Consider the following 23,528-nt stretch of genomic DNA (forward strand, 5'->3'; position numbering starts at 1 on the left):
CAGCATTATCACCTCAGAATGTTCAGACAGCCCTTCCGTCTACACCATAGCAGCAATGACAAAATTGAACAAATATAGATATTCCTTTAGAGATTTTTATTGGTATTTATCTGCAATTTATTTTACACAATGCTACTGTACAAATATATACAACTTAAAAAAAAACAGTACACAAATAAAGAGCTTCCCCAAAAATAGGGAAAAACATAAACATGCATATTGAAAATATAGAGAAATATTTTCAATGCTTCATACTGTTCACACTTGTTTTCCAGTTTAGACGTTTATACGCATTGACCAGCATAACTTTAAATGGCATATTCATCCATCTATCCATCCATCCAATGTTTAATCTGGCCAAGTTCCTCACTGAGGCAAGCCAGCAAATCAACACATCTGCCCTTCTACTATTTTTGGTTGAATGTAGTTTTAATATGAGATTATATGGCTCTATAGTGTCTTTGCATTTTGAATCTCCAGTCTCATTCAACTAGAATTAATCAATTAGATTAAAATTAGATCTGGATATTTTGGTGGTTTTTGTGCTTGGGCAGGTGTGTCAGCAAAATGCTTTGCTAATGATTTAACAGTTGTGTTGCCATTTACATTTCTTATTTATTTATTTTGTTGTAACCCTCAAAAATAGATATTGTTTACATTGGCACTACGGAAACATGCATTTATCCTTTCAATAAGTGTTAACCAATCTCAGTCTACTAGGTCAATTTTATATTTGGTTGCTGGAATAAATACAAGAGTTGTGGGTGGGTGGGTGGTGGGGAGTTAGCATAGAATTAGCAAATAGGCCAAATTTTGTTAACTTGAATCCATGCTAATGACATAAGGGTGAAGGTGTTAACAGGACTGAGTGAACACAAAACTTTGCATAACCTTTAATGGGTGACTCGTGAAAATGGCTCAAGCACAAGATGTTAAATGGATTCACACATTAATGCAAACATAATATGATCTCCGAAGTACTTAATGATTAGATTTTGAAGTGGAAAGTGTTGTACTGCTTTGCCTGTGTTAAAAATGCATTTTACCATTACTTATATACATCTCTGTAAATGTAACATCAGCGAGATTTGAATGACTCCACAATCATAGAATTACTCAGCTAATTTCCCTTTTTTACCTTATTAAATATCAGTAAAGAAACTGTACTCACTAGAATATCTGTATGCAAACATACAGACATTTGAAATGTATGTTACAGTAGGATCTTTCGTGATTATGTGAGATAAAGGAAACTCTTGTCTCTATTGGTTATGGTACAGAGGATGTTACTGCTTACTCATTAGTGTAGTTGGATGAAAGGTATAAATATATTTGAAAATGTTTACACCTGTCTGATGTAGAGAATAAAATAAATGAGGATTTAACTTTCTAAATTTAGTAACCCCTGTTTCTGGAAATCCACTAAGAGGAGCTTTAGTAATTTCATGTCATTTCTCATCTTTTAGCTACTTAGACTGTCTGTCTTTGTTGATATTGATTGTCTTGTTGGAACAAGCATGTTTATATCTTCTGAGATTTTGGGATTTTGTTGTCTGCATCATAGTCACAAGAGGTAAAGTAGAACTTGTATTTATATATCAAAAACACACATATATTACAATCAGTAATATACATAAATATGTGTAAAAGTGTTGACTTCCTGTGCCACAGTTAAAAGCAACACAATTTTCAGTCTTTAAGTAACTAAAGAAGTCCTCATCTTCATTTTCAGACACAACTGTTCGACATTGTTCTCCAAGCACAAATGCTCCTGAGTTCCACATGTGGGCTACTCAGCAAATTAATGCCTTGATGGTTCAACCATCAATTTTTGTGCTACATTTTTGCCAAAAATACCGTTGGTTTTGACTGAAGTCGCTTAAACAGGCAGCATTTCTCATATATTTGTCTTTTGTTTCTTTTGCTGAAACAGTGATGACAAGGTAATAGTGTTCAAGCTTTATTTTCCTTTGCCTTTAAGTAGCTCCAAATAGCAATCTCAGGATGGCTTTACAGTGTTCATGTTGTTTGCAACACAGCAATCTTGTATGAGTGGCATCTCATAGTCCAAGTAATCTTTCTGCACTGCTGACTGAGATGACATTATATCAGGCTGCTTTTGGGGCAGGGCTCCATTGTCCATACCTACTTTAACTCCCTCCAATTCCAATTGGGAAGGGTCACAATACAGGTGTAATTGTGTTCGTTTTTTTCTGTACATGTACCAAGCTACACCAACAGCAACTGCCACCAGCACTAACAGGAGAAGGATAGCCAATGATGGCACAAGCATTGTTGTAAGCTGTGGTTCTTCTACATGTGCACTGGTGTACTGCTGGTTTAATGTCTGAGCCTCTGTGCATACACTGTCTACATCGCTGGGCTCATCCAGTGGACTGGCACAGATGAAATATGTGGAATTTGGAAGCAGTCCACGTATTGTGTACTCTGCGTAAAAGGGTGGAATGTTGAGTTGCATTGGACGTTTATCTGATCCTGAGAGGTTTTTATAAGTTAGTTTGACACCACGGATATATGGACGCCTCTCAATGTAGCGATAAAGGTCTAGCAGTATTGATGAGCTTGTTACCTTTGTTGCAAAGATTTCAGACATCCCACTGACTGTTGCTGTAGAGACATTTTCAGGTAGAGCCAAAACCTCCTTATTCTCACAATATTTTCCTGAAGCCCCACGTGGACAAGTGCACCCAAAATAACCCTGATGATCTAGCCAACATGTGCCTCCATTTAGACAGATGCTGGATGGACAAAAATTTACATTCAGATCTGAATCTGTACTGCTGCTTGGGGAAGCTGGGACTGGAGGGAGAGGATGATTGTCTGTCTCTGAAGAAGGCTCATCGCTAGGCTTAAGAGGGGGAATTGCATGTGTTGTGCTATGCAAAGTGGTGATCGGAGGTGGGGCCAGAGTTGTGGTGGTTTTAGCTGGACTGATAGTAGTCCTTGCAGGGCATCCAAAGTCATGATGTCCTAGTCTTTCCAACACCTTTCCTGCATTTCGGGGTGGAAAATGACAGCGGGTCTCCTCTGTCCTTCCCAGCAATATCTGTTTGTTACGCAGCCAGTTGGGAAACCAGGCAAGTGTGCAGAGGCAGTTAAAGGGATTCTCTGCAACAGTAAGTTTTTCCATGTGAGGGAAGAGCAGGGTCATGTTATCAGGCAAGCTCTGCAGACTGAGGTTACTGATGTCCAACTCCTGCAGCTCATTCAGGTTCTCAAAATGTTCCCACTTTAAAGGACCTACAGGATTGCCAGCTAAGCTGAGTCTGACTAAACCCTTTGCCTTCCACAGCACTCGAGGAAAAACTTTCAGTCGATTGTTTGAAATATCCAGCTCGTGAAGGTTCTTGAAGCTACCCAAGAGTTCCTGATTCAGAGTGCTCAGCCCTAATCCACCCAACTTAAGTGACTCTAATTTGGGTGTCTGAAGGTCAGTTGGCCCTGGTGAAGGGATTTTATTGAACCGCAGATCCAGCAGAAGCAGATGGGGCATTTTAAGAGCAGGTATAGTTGTCAGCTCATTTCTGTACAGCTTTAACTCAAGTAACTGCTCCAGACCATCAAAAGCTGCAGGATGTATGCTCTTAATGCCATTGGTGTGAAGATACAGCCTTTCCAGCAACTCCAGCCCAGCAAAACTCTCCTGAGAAATATGGGTGATTTGGTTAGATGAAAGGTCGATGTTACGTAGGGAAGATAGTGGCTCAAACACACGATCTGGTAGTTCTTTCAGCTTGTTCTGACTTAGGTCCAGCATCTCTAGGCTCTCCAACCCAATAAAATCTTCCTGGTCTATGGTCTCAATACCATTCTTGAAGACATACAGGTTTTTTGTTGATGCAGGCACGTCAGAAGGCATGCTTGTGGCCTGGCGTGTATAACAGAAAATGGATTCTGGACTTGAACAGGAACAGTCTTTTGGACAGTCACTGGACAATGCCCAGGATGCCAACTGGAGATAGAGGAGCAAGGGTAGCAGCAGACGGAGGAAGGGCTTCATGGTGCTGCTGACACTCAGCCCTAAAATGAGAAATACAAGATTATATTAATAGCCAAGTTATAAATAAATATTATGATGCATGTATTCACTGTGGTCCTTTAAAGCAATATGAAAATGGTGCTGTACAATATGAAAAAAAGAACATTATATATTCCAAAATGTTTGAATGATTCTTCAGATAGGCTTCTTTCATTTCTTTTCTCTTCTTCGATGACATTATTCTAATTATTTATTGGGACTTCTCTGAAGCTCAGTAATTGTTTCCAACAAATTATCATACAAAAACAAACTAAGCAGACTTGTACTCACTGAAATACTAAAATGTGGCATGTAAAGCAGCATGATGTTTATTTCTTATTTTTACAATAATTATTGTTCTTTTATTTTTTGTGATTCTCACAGATTAGTACAGTGCCAGAGTAATAAAACAACACATGCTGATATACAACTGCAAACAACCCCTAAGAAAATTTCCCTTTTACCTATCCATTAAAAATAGCATGGCATCAACATTTTATCATTTAAGAAGAGAAAACAAGTGCTGGAGAAAACAAGTGCAAATAACTATTAATAAATGATAATGTGGTGAATTTGAAGCCTGCATCTGTGGGTCCATTCAAATTCATTCTTGTAGCTTAAGATTACACCTAAATTTTAGTAGTAGAGTGCACTGATTTCTCCCAGAGTTATCATTATACAATCTGTTCTGGGGTGTCTCAGTGAAAGAAGCTAACACAGGAGCTAAGTTGTTAGAACACGAACGCACTCACACACACACACACACACACCAGACTGGAAAAAATTTAAGGAACAATGACTGAAAATGTCTAGCTTTACACAATGTCTTTTTTTTCTTTCTTTTTTTTTGACAAGCATCTCAGCCCTGAAGACTTAAGTAATTTTCCAGAATTTGTACAATTCAGCAGAATTTTCATGTGATATTATTCAAGGTATATTTTGTAATCTGGTTAACTCAAAGTATCCACCTTCATCTGACAGAGCAAACACATTCACAAACTGTGAATTGAGTTAAAGTTACCTTTGTTTCCGAGGCATGATAAACTCATGTCATGTATGTCTTCACTACTATTTAGTTTCACTGCTTGAGGTTACCTGAGGAGAAGTCTCATGAGTCATATTGTGAAACTCAAATTGGACTGCATTCATGAATCATACCTTAACTGGCAAGAAGGAAGTTGAAAAAGATACAGAGCAGGTTTCTTCAGTTTGGCTCTACTGTCTAAAATCAGGTTAGGTTGCAGTTCAACAAAACAGTTGGATGACTGCCGTGCTGTAACAACCACTAAAAAAGGCTAGGAAAACACTGTTTTTGTCTCTGTCTGTTCTCATTTAAAGATGCTTCATCTCAGGAGTAAAAGAAATGCCTGAAATATTGAGATTTGGCAGAATATCCAATAAGCACAACAGGGTCTGATCGAGACACAGTTCTATTTCACTCTTATACAATTTTTTTTTTTTACTTTTATTGCCATTGTTTATGCAAAGCAGAAGGCCTAATTAGATATTTTTATTGTAGGTGCTGCTGGAAAACCCATTTGGATACTGCAGATAAGATAAGAAGTAAAACCGTTTGCCATGGTCAGTTAGTTTCAGAAGTCAAGGGTCATTGTTGTCCCATGGCATTTAGCTTTCTGGGTACTGTGGGAATGTACTCAACTGAATTAATTTGACAGTATCTTTAAAGACCCAACTAGCTTCTATGAATGGCTAGAAATGCATAATGATACTTATAGGAGCTGACTCAGAATTCAGTCTATAGAGAGGAAATGGCAAATGATTTAAACCAAATCAAGTCATATTTAAAAAGACAAATGGAGCAGTTTAGAGTGGAAACAGTGAAAGAGACAGTGAATACTAAAAATAAATGAAAGACTGACGAAATGCTTAAAGATGTGTCAGGGTTATAAATATTCAGTGTAAAGGTACACTGTTAGTCTCATCATTATAATTACTACTCATTTAAGTGTGAAAACATGACATTGAAGTGAAGAGCCTTCAGCATCATGGGGAAACTATAGTAGCCCAGATGGAATGCTTTAGCAGAAGATCCAGGACAGGCTTGGAAAAAAGATAATTTGTAACTCGTGGTTTTTGTCTTATATAATTCAAACCAGCACAGTAAAAATCTTAACAAGCATGATTATAGGTAAAACAGGATGTATCTAAATTCTTGGCTAATTCCTGATAACCCTCTGCATCTCTCTGCTGTCTGTATCTCTTTTCTCTTTCTGGCAAGCAGTCAGATCAGAGAGTAAATGAGAACAACCTCTTGTGGATTACCTCAAAGCTCTGTACATAACTTGAGTGCTGAGTGACTTCTGGCTGCAGAAGCTTGAACGTAAGTGTCTGGACATGCTGAGGAGATGGATATAGGTTGTCATTCAAGGTGGCTCAGAGTGGCTTGTCTACCTGCCATATGTTTTTGTGAGTGCAGCAGTGAGTTTGAAGAGCATCTCTTAATAACACTTTTTCTTAAGAGCAGAGGGAGCATTTCTGACCACCTTCAGGCTTTTAGCAGGCTAATGACTTACCAAAGCTAGAGATTACCTGGCTTTACTCCCTTTTCATCACTGGGCTGATGATATAACATCTGGCCCTCTGTACAAATTTAACCATATAGATTTCTAAATTCCCCACAGAAATGTATTGTTTTTTAAATACTGGTTCTTAATGGCAAATGAATGTTCTTGCAAAATCCTTTAACCAGAGATGTGTACAAAAGAAAGAAAGCCAGGGATGAACTGGGAAAAGAACCTTTCTTTGGCTTCCCTGAATTTAAAAAAACGGTAAGAAGGAATGAAGGAAGGAAGGAAAAGCTTTGTCAGCAAAGAGGTAGCCAAGAGCAGGAAATGGCAAAGTGGTGCACAGAATTATACCGTCACTGGGCCCACATTAAGAGAACTTGCCTTCAGAATAAAGCCCAGGCACTCAGAGTAGGTGGTAGAGGCATTTGATGGTTTGCATTGTGTAACATGGGAGAAGAAGAAGAAAGAACTTTTCATGCACACACTAATGCAAGCCTTTTGGTAAGGGTAGGAGTGAGAACAGAGTACACTCCATATTATGAGGGCCTTTGTCAGCGGCCTTATGGGCTACCCAGTGAAGAATGGCCTCACTTTAAAATGAAAACCAGAGCATACCTCAGTGCTGCATTCTTGACTGTTCACACTCCTACTCACACAGGTTAGACATAATTTATAGTAATAAAGAAACATTGCAGCCATGTGAAGAGGAGCTTAGACCCATCTTTGTGATTTCCATGTAAAATGGAATATCAGACCATCTTCATTCCCCAGGAAATTAAAATCCACTAAAATCAGAAACCATTCAAGGCTACTCCCATCCCACTGGACCACAGTTGGACCCCTTTACTCACAATTTATACACCACTGCCACCATCCATCAACAGCAACATACACAACAAGAGATCAGGAGGAAAGAAGAGAAAAGATGAAAGGAATAAAGAACAGAGGAATCTCTTGTTAGCAAACCATGTCAGATATGTTAACTATGAAACTCTGGTATGAATGTTATGTTAAGGTTGTTTTATTTGTGCCAAATACCTGTGTGTGTATGTGGGGTGAGGCAAGGTATTTAATTTAATTCAATTTCAAGGTTGAAAATACCATGCTTTAAAAAAGTTTACATTTTATTTTTGCATCTCACTTGAACTTTATCACTGAGATATCATTGCTAATATGCATGATGCTTCATTGGCAACTTAGAACTGTAACTGTATACTTTAAAAAAAAAGTAGTGGGGTAAACTCTGTCTGAGAAAAGAAAAGGCACATCAAGAAGTGCTCTGTTTTTAAGTGAAAACAGCTAACGTCTGCCAAGTTCTCAGGATCAGTCAAAGTTAAAATTTAGTTCTGTGCTCCTTCCAAAGCCACACCCCAAAACACATGCTAGAGTAGAACTGCAACTGATTAAAATGTGTCAGGCTAGATGGATGCTCAAAATTGTTTCATCATAATATCAGTGACTGCTAAAGCTCCAATAGTGCATTTGTAACTGAATGGGCATCTAATAACCATCACTGCTTAGAAGAAAACCTGAATGTCTTTACTGCATTGCATTAATGCATCTCAGCTTTCCAACCATTCAGCCCTTTTCAAAGAACCTAAGAACAAAGCAGCAAAGTTGTCTAAGCCCCTATCTCGGGTCAGGCCTGTTTGTCATTTTGTTGGGAGCCAAAACCTCCTCTTTTGTTAGGCCCGTGCCTGGCTGACATCACAGAGATAGCGTAGATGTATTTGCTACAGGTAAACAGGTAGGATTTCAGAGGCAGGTGCTTGAGCGTGTTGCTTCCTCCAGGGTGCACCGCAACCTGACACCTCCAGCATGAGTGGGTCTGTGCCAAACCGAGCTCCTGGGCCCTGTACTCACCCCTCTAAAGGCCAGGGGATGGGTATGGCACTTGAGTGGGGTGGAAAAGAAAGGCTGCAGTTTGTCTCTTTTCTTTGGCTTGTGCCATGGGGACCAGAGAAGGCCAAATGTTACACCTGTGGAGAGTCAGACAGCAGATACACTGGTACTGGTCCTGTGTCCCCCTCTAGTATGGACTTATCTATAATCTTTTGTAATGAAGAGCTCAGACAGAGTGGCTGCAAGGAACCTTTTCTAGCACAAAGCTCTGCTGTTGGAGGCTTGTCCCCCTCTCGAATGTCAGTCAACACAGAGATACTTCATTTAGATTACCTCCTCATAGGATGCCCTTTGAAAGCCTACAGCCATAATGCCAATATTGTTCTCTGTGTGACTCACCCCAAGCTGTTCCAGAGTGTTTAACAATGTCCATTATTAACTTTACCACACGTTAAAGTACGTCAACACTGTTATGTATTAGATCTGAGATAACTTATAGGTAGGGTTTTTGTTACGTTGTACTAGGTTTTCTTTCAAAAATCATCTCTGGGAGTTTTTTTCTTGCCACTGTTGTATCTGACTTGCACATTGGAGATCTAGATCTGAACTTCGACATCCACAGATACTGTGTAGGTTAAAAATGCTAGTGAAAGATTTTCTGAAATTAACAAGCATAACGATTGAGCAGCAATAAGTGACATCTTGTGTTGCCTGACTGAGGCTCTGGAATGTGAGGAGAAATATTTAGTTCATCTGAAGATTACATTAGAGAGTAATGCATTGTGGTGCTCGTTTCAAAGCTGCTCTAGCAAGGGCTTCAAAACAAGTAAGAATACCAGAAGAACAGCAAAAGACCAGGAAATAACTTTATGTAGAAAGGATGACGTGAGGACCGAGAGTCCTTCGAATTTTTGTACAGTGGAGTCAAGCTGCTTTGTGCTGCGTCTGTGTTGTCATTTATTGTTAGAGCAATAAATTATGTGTTTTCATGTGTATCAACTGGCTCAATCTGTTCTGGCATTCATGCTTGTGGAAAAACACTCTTCTGCCCGTATTACTTATTTCTCCTTCCATTCTCCATAATGATAGAACATACAGAACATACATGTCCTTCACTAGAGTCTCAAATTTAATTTTACAAATTACTAATCTTACAAAACATTTATTTTTAGTCAATTTTACAAATTATAACCTCTATTATTATTGTTGGCCTCTTGGTCTGTTTTTTTTTTTTGCATTCTCTTCTGCTACGCCTGTCTGAACATACCTATGAACACAAATGCACATAAAGTCTCTTCTTGCAAAAAGGCAAGAATGAAAGGAATCCAAAAATGGACAAACCTGCCATAACATCTTTTTTTTTTTAGTCTTAGTGACAGAACTGTTGTCAGGGTCTTCTTTGTATCCTATTCTCACAGCTGGAAAAACATGACTGAACACACCATGTCACTCGGCATCACCACATGGCACATTGAGCATGAACAAAGTAGCTAAGATCTGATAAGCTGAGCTATCACTAAAATATACTCTTGAATTTCAATAGCAATCTTCATTTTCTTGTGCACTGATATGGATACACATACATACATGTACACAGTGTGATTATAATTCAGATGTTAATTAAGGACAGGGTTAGTTTTGGGAACATTTTTCTACACAGTCGAAGCTTTCAGATAAGTCAGATCTACACAGATTTTTTTACTAATATATTACAGATTTTTTACATACTTTTTTTTTACTCCTGTCCTTTAATTCTGCCAGTGAATGATTCACTATGAGGTAGAGAAAGAGTTATGAGGACAGAAAAAGGTGAAGGATGCTATTGTTCTTAGTTCTGCCATGTTGCTGGCTCTCCTCAAGTACATCAATCTCTCCTCTCTGACCTTTGGAAACTCTCCCATTCTATCATTCGTGCCTGAACTCTACATGCCATCAGCATGATGTCTTCACCATAACCCATAAAGCAATATAAGTATGTTGAAGCTTTGAGTTCAAAGTAGGTGTGTTAGAAGTGCTAACTGCATATTATAGACTTTTTTTACTCCGATTCTCATTTTATTTGAAGGTTGTTGATAGCTTTTGCAAGTTTGCATTCTTCCTCATTCTTGTTGATTACTTTATGAGTAACAGACCATTTGTAAGATACCGGTTTCACTGGCTTTTTATGCCAGGAGGCATTTTCTATAAACCCCACACTCAAACACAACACCATGGAAGCACATGAAAGATAAACAGTGCATCATGATCAGCTTTGTGTACTTTAAAGCATTTGTTTAATGTATGTCATGAAACAAGTGCCCACAGACCCACCATCAAGACTGTTTCCTGTTGTAGAGCACTCAGAGCACCACAAGGTTCAATTGCACTATTGTCATTCACCTGACAAAAAGTCCCCCCAAAAAGACTTGGGGAAAATACATAAACAGTACACTGTTAAGACCCAAAATCTAGAATCCCAAAGGACTATTCAATTTGCATCTGTGGGGTGACCACAAGAGACACAAGGGTCTTAAACTTTTTACATACATGGACCCCTTTAACTGTAAAATAAATTCCACCATCTTACAGTTATTAGCTTTATAGGTATTAACTAACAAATATAAGGCTTCTAACTATAAGAACCAAATAATAAATATAATATATTTGATAATGTTGGGTTGTGTTTTTAACAAAATGTTGTGTTATGCTATAACAAAATAATAAAATCACAAAAAGATGCCACTTGGGGAACCAAGGCCCTAAAGGTTCTGTGTTGAATCCTACATCAACCATAGCTGTAGTAGTGAAGCAGAATTTAGTGGAAGTAGAGGTAGTTGTAGTAAAATCCCTTAATTATACAAGGAACCTTTGTGCATTTTAAGCATGCACATCACTACTAGACAGTACTAAACGACACAGGAAGTGCTACATACAGTCTGCATTCTCAGTCTCTCAACACACAACCTCACCACGTTAAACACCATGGCAAGTTTAATTTAGACCAATCCCTCAAGCCTTTCTGCCCAGTATGAACAGGCAGGGATTGGCTCTTGTTGCGGTTTTGAACTAAATGCTTCTTAGAATTGTCTGCGGAGCACATGTCCTACTGTCACATTGTCAGTGCATGACCCAGCAAGCCCAAAGACACTTTTACACTTAACACACTTAAACTAAAGAGAAAGATGAAGAAAATAAACCTCACTGGGTTCCACTGACATGACCAAATCTGCTAACTAGAAGATGCATGCGGCTGTGTGTGGCTATGTTAGTTTAGCTAAAGTAAATCCTGTAAAGCATCATGCTGCATACATCATTAAATACAGGGTTTTCCTACAGGTCACATCCTAACTGAATAATTCAATAACAGAATGTATGACATAGGTGCTAAATTTAAGGCCCAACTATGCAAAAAGCCCACATGCTAACATGAAGGATGCATATATGTGCGTGCATAAGTGTGTGAATACATTGTGTCTTAGAGCCTAAAATAAACATGAGCAGGATGTAACTCTGTGTTGTATTTTTAGGCAGAGCTTCTGCAGCTTTGATGTTTAAAGCTAAATGTAAGGTTTGTTAAGCCTCAAGAGTGGAGGCACAGACTGTCCATATACAAGGACACTAATTTATTACTGCCAGCACCAGGGGCTACATCCCTATAAGTGTGTGTGTGTGTGTGTGTTTTGTTAGACATGCCCTCCATACAGTCTATGCTTTCTCTTTCAAATGCTGGTCTGTTGTGTCAGTTAAAGGGTTTGGAAGAGTCGTTGGGCAATTAGTGTGTTCAGTGTTGTGTGTTCTGGCTTGAGGCTGTGGTCTGCTGCCTCCTGGCTGAGAATAAAGTGGAAGCATTATTCCTTAACTTTACAGCCCTTGTAAAATCTGAGGCAGTAGACAGTGGACTTCAGAATCCACACAGACCACCACAGGTGTGCCTGCCCAGGCCACTTAATAATCCTTCGCACATCAAACATCATACAACAAGCCACTAGGAACTGGTGTATTTTCACTGCTTACACCTGCAATGCAAACCATTACATTCTCCATTATCATGTTCTTTTTTATTAATCACTGCACTCACATTTATCCTGAAAGTTACATATGTGACAAATTCTGATGCTCTCTTTAAACTGTTTCTCAGATCTCAGTAAGAATCCCAGTCTCATTTAAAGAGTCTTATTAAGACAGGGTGTGTTGTGGTTCTGGATAAGTTTAAATCACATTTCCTAACAGCAAGTTTGTCTTTTATAAAATGCTTTGCAAATGGTGCCACACAGAAGCACTGACTGAATCAAATGGGTCTATCTTGTGCAGAGACTCCCTTTAACATTGACCTCACTGACGAGGTTACAGACAGTTTAATGGAAAAAAACTCACCAGGATATATGAATCTGTTCCTCTCTCCCTCTTACTACCGTCTCTCTCTCTCTCTCTCTCTCTCTCTCTCTTCCTCTCTCGTTACTTGTTCTTTCAGAGGTGTGCTGCTTTTCTGTAAGACCTCTGCTGCCCCTGGAAAAGAAAGAGAATAACATTGTTAAAAAGAGGCCAAAGTTGCAGATGTGACAATGTTCATTTAGGCTTTCTGTGTGTGATTATTTTTTACCCTCTCTCTCCTTTGACTATAATAAACTGTGTGATGGCATTGCAGATATAAGAAGTAATATTGCTGTATTCGCTGAAACTTATAAGTAGCAGTATGAAAATCTACTTTTATAAAGGAGGAAGTGAGATTCCAAAGAATACAGGGGAACAGTCAAGTGCGTCAGCTGCCAACAAATGTTATAGGCATTTCTCTGTCACGTGTGTACACACAAACTCAAACAAACAAGCACATCGCTTTCAGTCAGGCATGCAAGGTGACAGTGTTCTGATCTGTCAACAGCTTGTTAACAGTATCGGCTTAGAGAGAGAGAGAGAGAGAGAGAGAGAGAGAGAGAGAGTGTGTGTGTGTGTGTGTGTGTGTTGCGGGGGGGCGGGGGGGGGGCAGTGCTGTCAAATTCCGGCATAGCATACTTGAGAATTATATGTCAGGGTAGGTAACAACGTCAACTTTGAGGTAGCTGGTGTGTGTGTGTGTATGTGTGTGTATGTGTGTGTATGTGTGTGCGCGTGTGTGTGCGCGTGTGTGCGCGTGTGTGCGCGCGTGTGTGTGTGTGTGTGCGCGAGCGTGTGTGTGTGCATGCTGTTCTGTAATGCCTAAGGCAGTTCAGATACTTGTGTAATTGTGAAGTAATTGTGCAGTAATTAGAAAAAACAGTCTACTCCTGGGCTTGCTTAGAGACAACAGCTACAGTCAAGCATGTTATCACTCGATTGATAAAATACACACACACACACACAGTTTGTATGTCTTTTATCAGGGTTTAAAATGTCCTGGCATAATTTCATCAAACATTCATTCTAGTGTAATGTCTGCATACTTATTTCCCAGTAGAAATGCGAAACCTAATGTTTCCACACTGATCCCTGTGTACAGGCCCTGTGTAGAAACATAGTGTAAATGTAAATGTCAGTCTCTCCGAGCTACACTTGACAAACAAAAGTTTCCAACACATTACATCATGATCCATGATTCTTATTAAGTGAAGTAAAATCAGCATGCAAAATCCTGAATCATCACTTTTTTTTGAAAACTAAGAAATTCAACTGGTTGATTTACTTATCAGCACATGATACAACAATCAGATGTTCATCTGGGTAACCGGAGACATTTGACTACATGTGTAAATGCTTTGGTTAGCGACTTTGGTTAGCTACTTTGGTATTTTTCTTTTGACCTCTCATACCTTGCTGTCAACTGCAAGCACATTATTTGATAATAGCGTTATTATAGTAAAACATGACCATCTTTGCATGTGCAAATCCAGGAACTAGTTTTCTAATTACACCTCTTTTTAAAATACACTCCATGAGTAACCAAACTTGTAAAACAACTTAGACAAAAATGTTTCTATCCTAGGCTTGACAGATATATAGGCCGGATGTAGTGCATCTCTTCTATGCTTCCTCTTTCTCTTGCTCTTTCTCTCTTACCAGACACGATGGGCTGAGAATACACATCTTTGCTTATTGGACCTACGTGCTTTAGGTTGTGAGTTGGTTTTGTATTAGTGTTAACCCATTAAACTTACATTACAGTTACTGAATTACGAATCCGGTATTAGGACAGCTATTTAATTGTGGACATTCCTCGCTCTCCTGTGAGTTTATAGGGTGTGCAGTCTAAAGCTGGGGGTGTTCATCTGCTGACAAGATATCCAAATTAAAGGAAAACACCTCATGGGCCTAGGCTTATTAAAATGAAGTATCATTATTAACAATACCATCGTCTTTTACTGTCTTGCGCAGAGGAAAAATAAAATTCCATGTTTTCACTCGTGTATTTTTAAATGAATGAATTACCTTTTAACTAATAAATATTCTTGAATTATAGCATGACCCTGAAAATCCACAATCAGGGAAACTTTTGTTTCCAGTTTTCATATGTCAATGGATACAAAAATGTATTAGAGATATTATATAATATACTAATAGCTGCTTGTTATATTAAAAGCTTAACCTCAGAACATGCCCACACACCCATAGCTGTAAAAAATAAATTTCTAGCATCTACAAAAGGTGTTGAGGAAATGACTGTGGTACAAGGCTCAGCAGAAAACGAGCACCCGCATGGCAGAGGTGTGAGCATCATATGAGTGTAGGTATAACTACAAGTTCATGAAAGTGTGTGTGTGCGTGTGTGTGTATATAAGAACACTGTTCTTCAGAGCAAAGCACACATATTCTCTCTACTTCCTGCTTGCATCCAAACCAGGTGTATGACATTATCATAAAGAAAACTCAAGCTAGTTCTCACTTATCTTCTAATCAATTTTTGAGTGAAGTTAAAGTGTTTTTCTTACTGACTTGTTTGAATTTGCATTAGTCATTAACTGTGGCTGGTTAAGCATTTGACCTTGTGTGGAGTTCAAGGCTGTGGTCAAACATGGCTCTGAACGTGTTTCTGAGTGGCTGCACATTTGCCCTGGTGCTGTTCTTTGCCTCCTCTGTTTCAGGCCTCATTTCCCGAATTACAGTTCAGTCGGGAGGTAATTACAATCTTTCGATTAAAAGTCATTTCTCTTGTTTTACTGCTTGGCTTAAACGCTGCAATTTTGTGGTGGCTTTCAGAGATGCGTTCACTCCCTCTTCTCTCTTTCTTTCTTTCTTTCTCTCTCTCACTCTCTTTCTTAAAGGGAAACATTTGTGGCCAGAGTAGCAATTTTCTGATTTTTGTCATATTCATTGTGCATATGGGGAATAAGACAGCTCAAGTTTAATAAGTCAAATGGCTCGAGTTTACATAGTTCGTTGGAGATGACCGAAGATAACACAGGAGTAGTTTAGTGTTTGTGAAGCTTGTGGCATTGTTATAATGCATGTGTTCATTTACTCAGGATGTTTCATTTGGTTCTTGTGCATCTTTTGGGCCTATTTGTCAAACTCTGCTTCATTAAGCCTTAGCAGGGATGAGTCTTTAATTTGCCAAACACTATGGCTTGAAATGATGGGTATATACAATCAAATTTTAAAACGGTGAGCTACATTAAGATTTGGAGAAGACCTGGAGAATAACCTAATCATATCTAAAAGACTTTTGATCTCACCACAAAATGAATCATCACAGTTCACTGCAAATTAGTTTTTTTATTATTTAAAAATATGTTTCATTTAGTACAGTTTTATTTGTATAGTGCTTTTTAATGCTATTGTAAAAGCAATACAGAAATCAGCATGTTGTTTTAGACCCCCCCAGGGGGCAAGGCAGAGGTGACACATATCTCTGTAATATAGAGATAAAGGAGAAACCTTGTTCCAGACTTAAAACAAGTCCCAACCTCTACTCATAGTGAGATTATAAATATGTTACAAGCGAATTTGTTCTATGGCTTATGGATCATCCCTGTCTTTAGTTCTGATTCAATTGGACTATTTCCAAGGTTAATACACAAACACTCATTTTTTTTCTCTAGTGGCTCTTCCTGCCTGCCTACTGTCTGATTTTGCACCCTCTTCCATCTGTGTGTAATGCTCTAATTCTTCTGCTGAGAAGTGGTGGCACAGAAAGGGTGACTCCTACTTGAAAAGCAAGCAGGCCTGCTCATGTGTCTCTGTCACAAATGTAACACAAAAAAAAACAAATTCAATAAATAATTTCTTGCTACTGAACTGGCAAGTGTGTCCAGCGTTTTTTCCAATGTTTTTTCAGGTTCTCCTGAACTGAGCAGCATCATTTTTCTTTCACCTAGTTTGCCAGAGCAAGCATACTGATGGACCCAACAACACAATGAGCCATTTTAAGAAGACAAAATAGAGATGCACTGGCAGTATTTAGAAGGCAGACATTTCACAGCTACTCTCTAGATGTCATTTGAGTAAAAAAGGCAGACAGGGCACAGGTCTATAACACAACCTTTTAAGATCATCTTTTTGCTTAGGAAGGTCTGTGCGTGTGTGTGTGTGTGTGTTTAAACAGTCTGTTGTTTAGCAGAAGCTCTGGCTGCTGTTCTCCAGTTTGAGTGATGGTGTTTGGACAGGGTAGTAGAGGAATACCAGGGGGATGTTTTTCTGACACTATATCTACTGCAAAGAAACCTAGTAGTTAAAGCTTTGTGTGCCATGCGCATAACTCTTGTATATGTATGTGTACATTCTTCGCGACTCCTTTTCATGTTTCACAAAATGTAGTTTGGGAGTCATAAATATGGCAATGGTGCTTGCAAATGTTGCTTTACATTTCTAAGGTGGTGTTTATTCAGTGGAGGTCTGGTAGAGGTTAAAGTGCAACTGAGTGACAAAAGAGTATATGTTGTCTTTTTTTAACAGTGTGCACTTGACTGACTGCAGCACTATCCTAGGCCAGGGACTGATGGATTAACTAATGCACACAGCCATGGATTTACCCTAAACCACTAGTAGGCGTAGTTAATTTGTTTGTTATATCCATGTCAAACCAGCTGTCTTAGGTTTAAAAAGTAAATACTCCAGTATTTCATATGACCTCCAATTTTTTTTTTTTATCTCTCTTCAACCTCAAGGTGCTACACTTTGGTACAAATAAACATAGGATAGGCCTATACAGAGCGGAAAGAATATTTCCCTCCCTATTTTAACACCAAATGCCATGAACCAGCTCTAAATAAATCCTTCAGGAGCAGAATTTTGCATGTGCACTCTTAGAATGGATTATTCACTAGCTATCTGCCCAAGAAATTGGTTTGAATAGGTTAATGTTGCAGTGCTCTGAGGACAATAATCTTACCTTCTTAATTTGTTTGTCTTATTATATTTTTATATTCTTGTTACTTGTGTACTGCTTTATCTTAGATGGCAACCCCAACTGATACATGCACAAACGTTAAATATAGATTGCTATTTAAAAAAAAAAAAAGAACGCACCCAAAACTATTTTGGAAACATCTTGCTTTTGCAGAAAATTTCACTTGAGATCGTTTGACACACCAGGCCATGCATTCTGAAAACTCAAGTTCCCGAACTGTATTTTCCTTGTTGCTAGTCTGGCACCATCAAGAACACATCTTTTGTACCTTTATACCTATCTTTGAACTGGGAAGGTATATGTGATGTACTTCTAAACAGCTTCTAAAATAAAACTTTAAAGGTATACCGGCAGTCAATAATATCCAATTACATCCTTCTTTTAAATTTATAAAGATTCATACTAAAATTACACAAGATCTTACCAAGCCAGTGATAAGGAAAATACATTTTAATAGCTTTATGTCTAAGGGTGTTGAAAATGCAGTGCAAGTATGTAGGTCATGTAGAACAAATTTAATATGGAATAAAAATGATATCACAAAAAAAATGAGATGCAAATACAATAAAAGCACAACAAGAAGAAGGTGAAGAGTGGATTAACAAAACTTTAACACAATGTGACCGCCTTTATCTCTAGAGAAATAAATGTCTACCGCTTTGTTTGGTTTAGAAGGCATGTAGGGACAGAGAGGGACGGGAAAGTAAACTGAAATCACTCGGTGTGAAAATTTTACAATCATTAAAATAACTGAAATAATTACAGTTAATCCAATTTACACTCCAGGTGACTAAACCGATTACCTCTGTCTAACACTGTCTAACAGCAGACAGAAATACTGTGTTCATCTCAGTACTCAGCTGAAGTGTAATTCACTACAGTGATGGTCTGATTAAGACTCAGTAGACTGCGCCCTGGAGGTTTGATGTGTTTCTCCGAAAAGCCGAAAAGTGTGTGAAAATAGAAGACCGTAGACTGTGCGCTATGATCAGACTCTCTCTGGGACAGTTTCAGACTCTCTACTTTCTATTTAGTCCACAGTAATTACAGTAGAGAGTCCCAGAGACGGACCGAGAGCCTTTAACACTTCCTCTACAAGTATTTGGATAGGCATGACGCGCCTGAACTGCCATGACTGATCCTGATACTTTTAATCTGCGTGTTATTATTTTTTATCATTCTTGATATGTTGTTAATATTTAATGAATATCCTCCATATAATGAATATAATGAATATATTCCTAAAAAGCTTTATTTATGAAAATTTATTTATTTATTTATTTATTTATTTATAAAAAGCATAATTATGTGCGTAGCCTCTAGCTTTGGGAAGGAAAAAATCAAGACACTCTTCGTAAAAACTCAACTTGAGCAAAACAAAAAGTATATTTCTCTTTTTAAACCTGGTTTCATAAATCGAGTCGACTCACCGAGCTCATTAATGTAACGCTGCTTTGCGTTAAACTTGCCCAAAATCTTCCAAGCGGTGTTCTGTCTCTTATTCAGGAAGAAAATCCTTTTAGTCTCTCTCAAATAAATAAAATCCAGTGAATTTGAAGGACGCTTAAACATTACCGTTTAAACCCCGGGACGGTGGTTCTCATCGCGCGCGCGCACACAGCTGTCCGTGTCCGTGCACCGAGTCTTACGGCTCGCGCTTCAGCCCCTTTACAACAAACAGAGGTTTACCGGCGAGAGGGCGTGGTCAGTGCTGACGAGTGGGCGTGGTTAGTAGAGCCCCACGTCCGCGAGCACACAAGTGCGTTGTTACCATTTCCGTGGCGTTAACTCGCTCAACCGGTACAGAGGAGCATGCAGAGACACAATAATTCTACTTCCACGTCTTACTACACACACACACATCTGTAATATATTATGCCAGGATTAGAGTAGTAATTTACAGATATGTGTGTGTGTGTGTGTGTGTGTGACCGAGGCACAGCACTATATTCTGCAGCTGAACTGTAGGATTTCACAGGAAATAAATCTATACTCTTTCAGTATAGCACCAGACTGCAGTTGCTCCTCAGATTTTCTCATTCACCATCTTCTCTCTTACCCCCTTTTCCCCAGTGTACAAATTTTTTCTGTATTTTCAATTCCAGCTCTTCTTTCTCCTTTATCTTCTGTCCTTCCATGTCTGTCAACACATGTCTCCTGTCTCTCTCACACCCCCATACGTCTCTTACCTGTCTAAGGAGCAGATGAACAGATTATGTGATTATGTCATGCTAACAGTTTCCAACTGCATAAACATTTTTGTTGCACTTGCGTTAAAGATTTATTGAATTGCAGGTAAGTGGTGCTACATCACAGACGTGGGGGAGTTCAGTGACAGGCTGCTTGGAAGAGAAATGTGTACAGCAACTGACATGCACCTCCTGGCACAGAATAGAGGAACTTTTCTGAATAATCACTATTTTGGCTGTGTGTGTGTGTGTGTGTGCTCATATGTTTGTTTACATGTGTGCATACATTTAATTCTTTAGGATAAACATTGTCATAGCTCTCTCATCAAGCTGCTCAACATGTGACTAAAACAAAGACATCAGTCCTCTCCCATGCACTGATTTCTTTGTTCTGCATGTAAGAATTTTTGTAGTTTAAAAATAATTTCGTTGTTTCATGTGTGTATGAGTGTTTGCCAGAGGTTAGCCGGTCTTATAAATTTCTGTGCGCTTGGTAAATTAGCGAGTTTAATAGCTCTATGTTGTGTGCCTTCAACAAACTGCCCTGCTTAATCATTAGAGCCCTGTAAAAGATGGTGCAACGGAATTTGGACCAAATGTTGCCAAGAGGGGATGGTAAATTATTAAAACTGTAGCTCTTTCTTTCTTTCTTTCTTTCTTTCTTTCTTTCTTTCTTTCTTTCTTTCTTTCTTTCTTTCTTTCTTTCTTTCTTATGGATTAATATGAAGTGATTTCTGACAGATGAGATATAATGCCTCATCAGATGTTGTCTGTTATTATAACTGGAGTAGAAATTCATTATATTTCTTTCACACAGGCTGAGAACTCTCTACAGAGCCCTGCTGCTCTTAGAGACTAAAAAATCCATGTGCCTGGCAGAGATCCTTATGTTGACACACATACAGAATAATGCTCATTCACTCTCACTCTGATGTAGTGAGTTTGGATTTTTAGAAAGTGATGGTGGAGTTTACATCTGTGCTATTGACTGTTGGCTAATGGCTGGATTTCTTACATTTAGAGCAGTGTGACAGATAAGAAGTAGCTTTTAATAAACCCAGAAATACACAGAGTGAGAAAAACTGCCTCATGTCTCATCACAGGTCATCACACTCACACATCAATTAATTATCTTAATTGGCTTGAGTGAAAAATTATGTGAATGTTTAAGAGTCATGTATGCATTGTCTTTGATACAGTATCAAACTTTTCTTTATTGGCATGTGAATTAAAGCCCCTCTACTCTCTACTCTCTACACTGTTGAACCGACTCTAACCTGTCGTATTGTTTTCAATGTGAGCTCCATAGTGGAAAATTAGGCTCTACTTATTTGTGAGTGGTAAGGATGCCTGGGTAGTGACCTTTACTAAAACTGACTCTGGGGCTGTTTTTACTATCTCTTCTATGGTTTCTACTTGCCCTTTTCCCACCATCACCCATGGCTTCCTAATCACTAACAGCCTAGAGGAGTGTGGTTGTCTTCAACCACTCTGCTATTCCTTACATTTCTAGCCTTTTTGAAGATTCCTTAAAGTCCACTTCATTATAATTGCACATATGCCTGTTTGAATCATTTTAAATAATACTACTCATGAGGAAAATGCTAAAGAATTGTTTTTGTGTTATCCTTTAACATTATGTGAAGATAGAGAAGTGTTGGAGTTTAGAGAATAGATAAAAAAATTCATAAATATTGTTTAGGAGATGGCATGAGGAAAAAACTTTAGAGGACTCAAATGAAACCCATCCTACTTGGACAGCCTGGAGATACATGGGACTGCTGTTGTTACCGTGGTGTTACCGGGTCTCCATCATTGAACAACTGATTACTGTGACAGGAAGTAATTTATGTTAAATCTATTTTAAAAAAATGAAGAAATTGTGCTCATGCTCATACTTCTGTTTGCTTAAAAACTCCTGGTTACACAATTTTACTTATTATATACAGTTGGAGAAAGGAAATTATTTAATCATACTCTCCAGTGTCCCGGGGGGGAAGGGGGGTGCTTCCTTTTAAGTCTGGTTCCTCTCAAGGTTTCTTCCTCATATAGTCTCAAGAACTTTTTCTTTTCTTCCATTCCCTCTGGCTTGCTCATTAGGGATAGATTTCATTTCATTCTCAATTTTTATGAAAGTGTTTATTTGCACTGCTTACATTACATTACATTTTATTAAAATATTTTATTCAGTTCATGGCTACCTACTCTCTTTTATAACAGCTGACAATGTACATACATGTAGTAGACAGAGAACTGCTAACGAACCTGCAGCTATATCACCGTAATATCTCTCAAACACTGGTTTTCCATTCGTTTGTCACTCATCTGTAGGTTGTTAAAGTATTTTATTTGGTTTCTGGTGACTTTTCCAAACAGCTTTTTTCACCTTTTTGTTTTTTGTTAAGCATTCAGAAACCTCTTCAGAAGGGCAAGCATTAACATTGTTTTGCTACTGAAACAAACAAGTCAATGGAAATACCTCACAAAAAAACTGTGTGTGTGTGTGTGTGACAGTAGTTAAATGTGGTTGCTCATTCTTAAGACTTTGTGGTTTGTTGCCTGGAATTGTAACACAGCTTTAGGGCAGCACCATTACATAGTATGCATGTGTGCCAGAGGGAACTGTGAAGTACCCAAACACACAAACACACACACACATACACACACACACACACACACACACACTTAAGAAGAAACAAAATTAATTCAATGCCTGAAACACATTTATTTATTTGTTTATCTGTTCATTTATCACTGGTGGATGAATCTATCATATTTAACAATTGTAAGAAGAATTTTTGCTTTTTTGGTCTGTGTAGTGAGTTTTATAGTTTTATCTGTTTTCTATCTTTATCATTACAGTTTTTCTGGACCTCACAGCATTGTGTTATCAGATTGTTTCTTGTGATTTCATTGGGTACACACACACACACACACATGCATGCATGCATACACACACACACACGCCCACGCATGCATACACACACACACGCCCACGCATACATACACACACACACACACACAAGTTATTTATTTCTCAGATATCTGTGCAACAGCACTCTCCTGTTGTAGTTCTCATTTAGCCTATTGTACACACATAAATTTCTTTTTCTGCAGGCGTGTGTTTTTCTCAGAGTTTGAGTAAAGGGTTAGAAGCAGACAAGTATGGACATGGTGCTTCAGCCTGTGTAGGCGGCGTAGATGTAAGTAGGCGTGTGTTGGTGTGTCACTGAAGACACTTTTTCACAGTGCGCGTGATCACTTGTTCTAGAAGGCCCAGGAATGTTTGGATCTGATTGTATGTGTGTGTTTGGGGTAGGGTGATGGAGAGAACTATGTTCACAGTGTGGAGATATAGCTGTAAGATGATACTGTGGCATCAAAATGTTTAGGCCAGCCATCAGATTGAGGATCATTCAGCCGAGACAGTGTTTTGCCATGAAGAGAACAATGGAACAGTGAAGGATTTTAGTACATATATTCCATATAATAAGGGTTTATTTCAAGCTACAGAGTTTTATTCATGTTCAAACACACTGGTTTATTTTATTCCAATTTTTTCCAATTTTACTCATAAGCAGTTTTAGTTTGTGATTAGGGTCATTATTAACTTCTTAACATATACGTCCCTGTAT

General features: G+C 38.5%; 3 protein-coding genes across 4 annotated transcripts in view; 2 read left to right on the forward strand and 1 right to left on the reverse strand.

The window, feature by feature from the left end:
• Positions 1-23,528, forward strand: part of coro7 (coronin 7) — a 104,819-nt gene that overhangs the window by 65,127 nt on the left and 16,164 nt on the right. The gene's annotated exons all lie outside the window — the stretch shown is intronic.
• pam16 (presequence translocase associated motor 16) overlaps positions 1-23,528 on the forward strand; it is a 68,983-nt gene that overhangs the window by 22,041 nt on the left and 23,414 nt on the right. The window lies entirely within an intron of this gene.
• vasnb (vasorin b) lies at positions 88-19,412 on the reverse strand. Of its 2 annotated transcripts, none has more exons than XM_058410475.1 (3): positions 19,280-19,412; positions 12,763-12,894; positions 88-4,041 (listed from the first exon to the last, which is right to left on the reverse strand). In XM_058410475.1, the coding sequence occupies exon 3, from the start codon at positions 4,019-4,021 to the stop codon at positions 2,000-2,002; it is 2,022 nt and encodes a 673-aa protein (XP_058266458.1). In that variant the 5' UTR covers positions 4,022-4,041; positions 12,763-12,894; positions 19,280-19,412; the 3' UTR covers positions 88-1,999. The 2 variants fall into 2 exon arrangements, with proteins under 2 accessions (XP_058266458.1, XP_058266450.1); XM_058410467.1 differs by having other exon boundaries at positions 19,135-19,374.

The sequence above is a fragment of the Hemibagrus wyckioides genome, linkage group LG02 (assembly GCF_019097595.1).
Source record: "Hemibagrus wyckioides isolate EC202008001 linkage group LG02, SWU_Hwy_1.0, whole genome shotgun sequence".
In the NCBI taxonomy this organism is placed as follows: Eukaryota; Metazoa; Chordata; class Actinopteri; order Siluriformes; family Bagridae; genus Hemibagrus; species Hemibagrus wyckioides.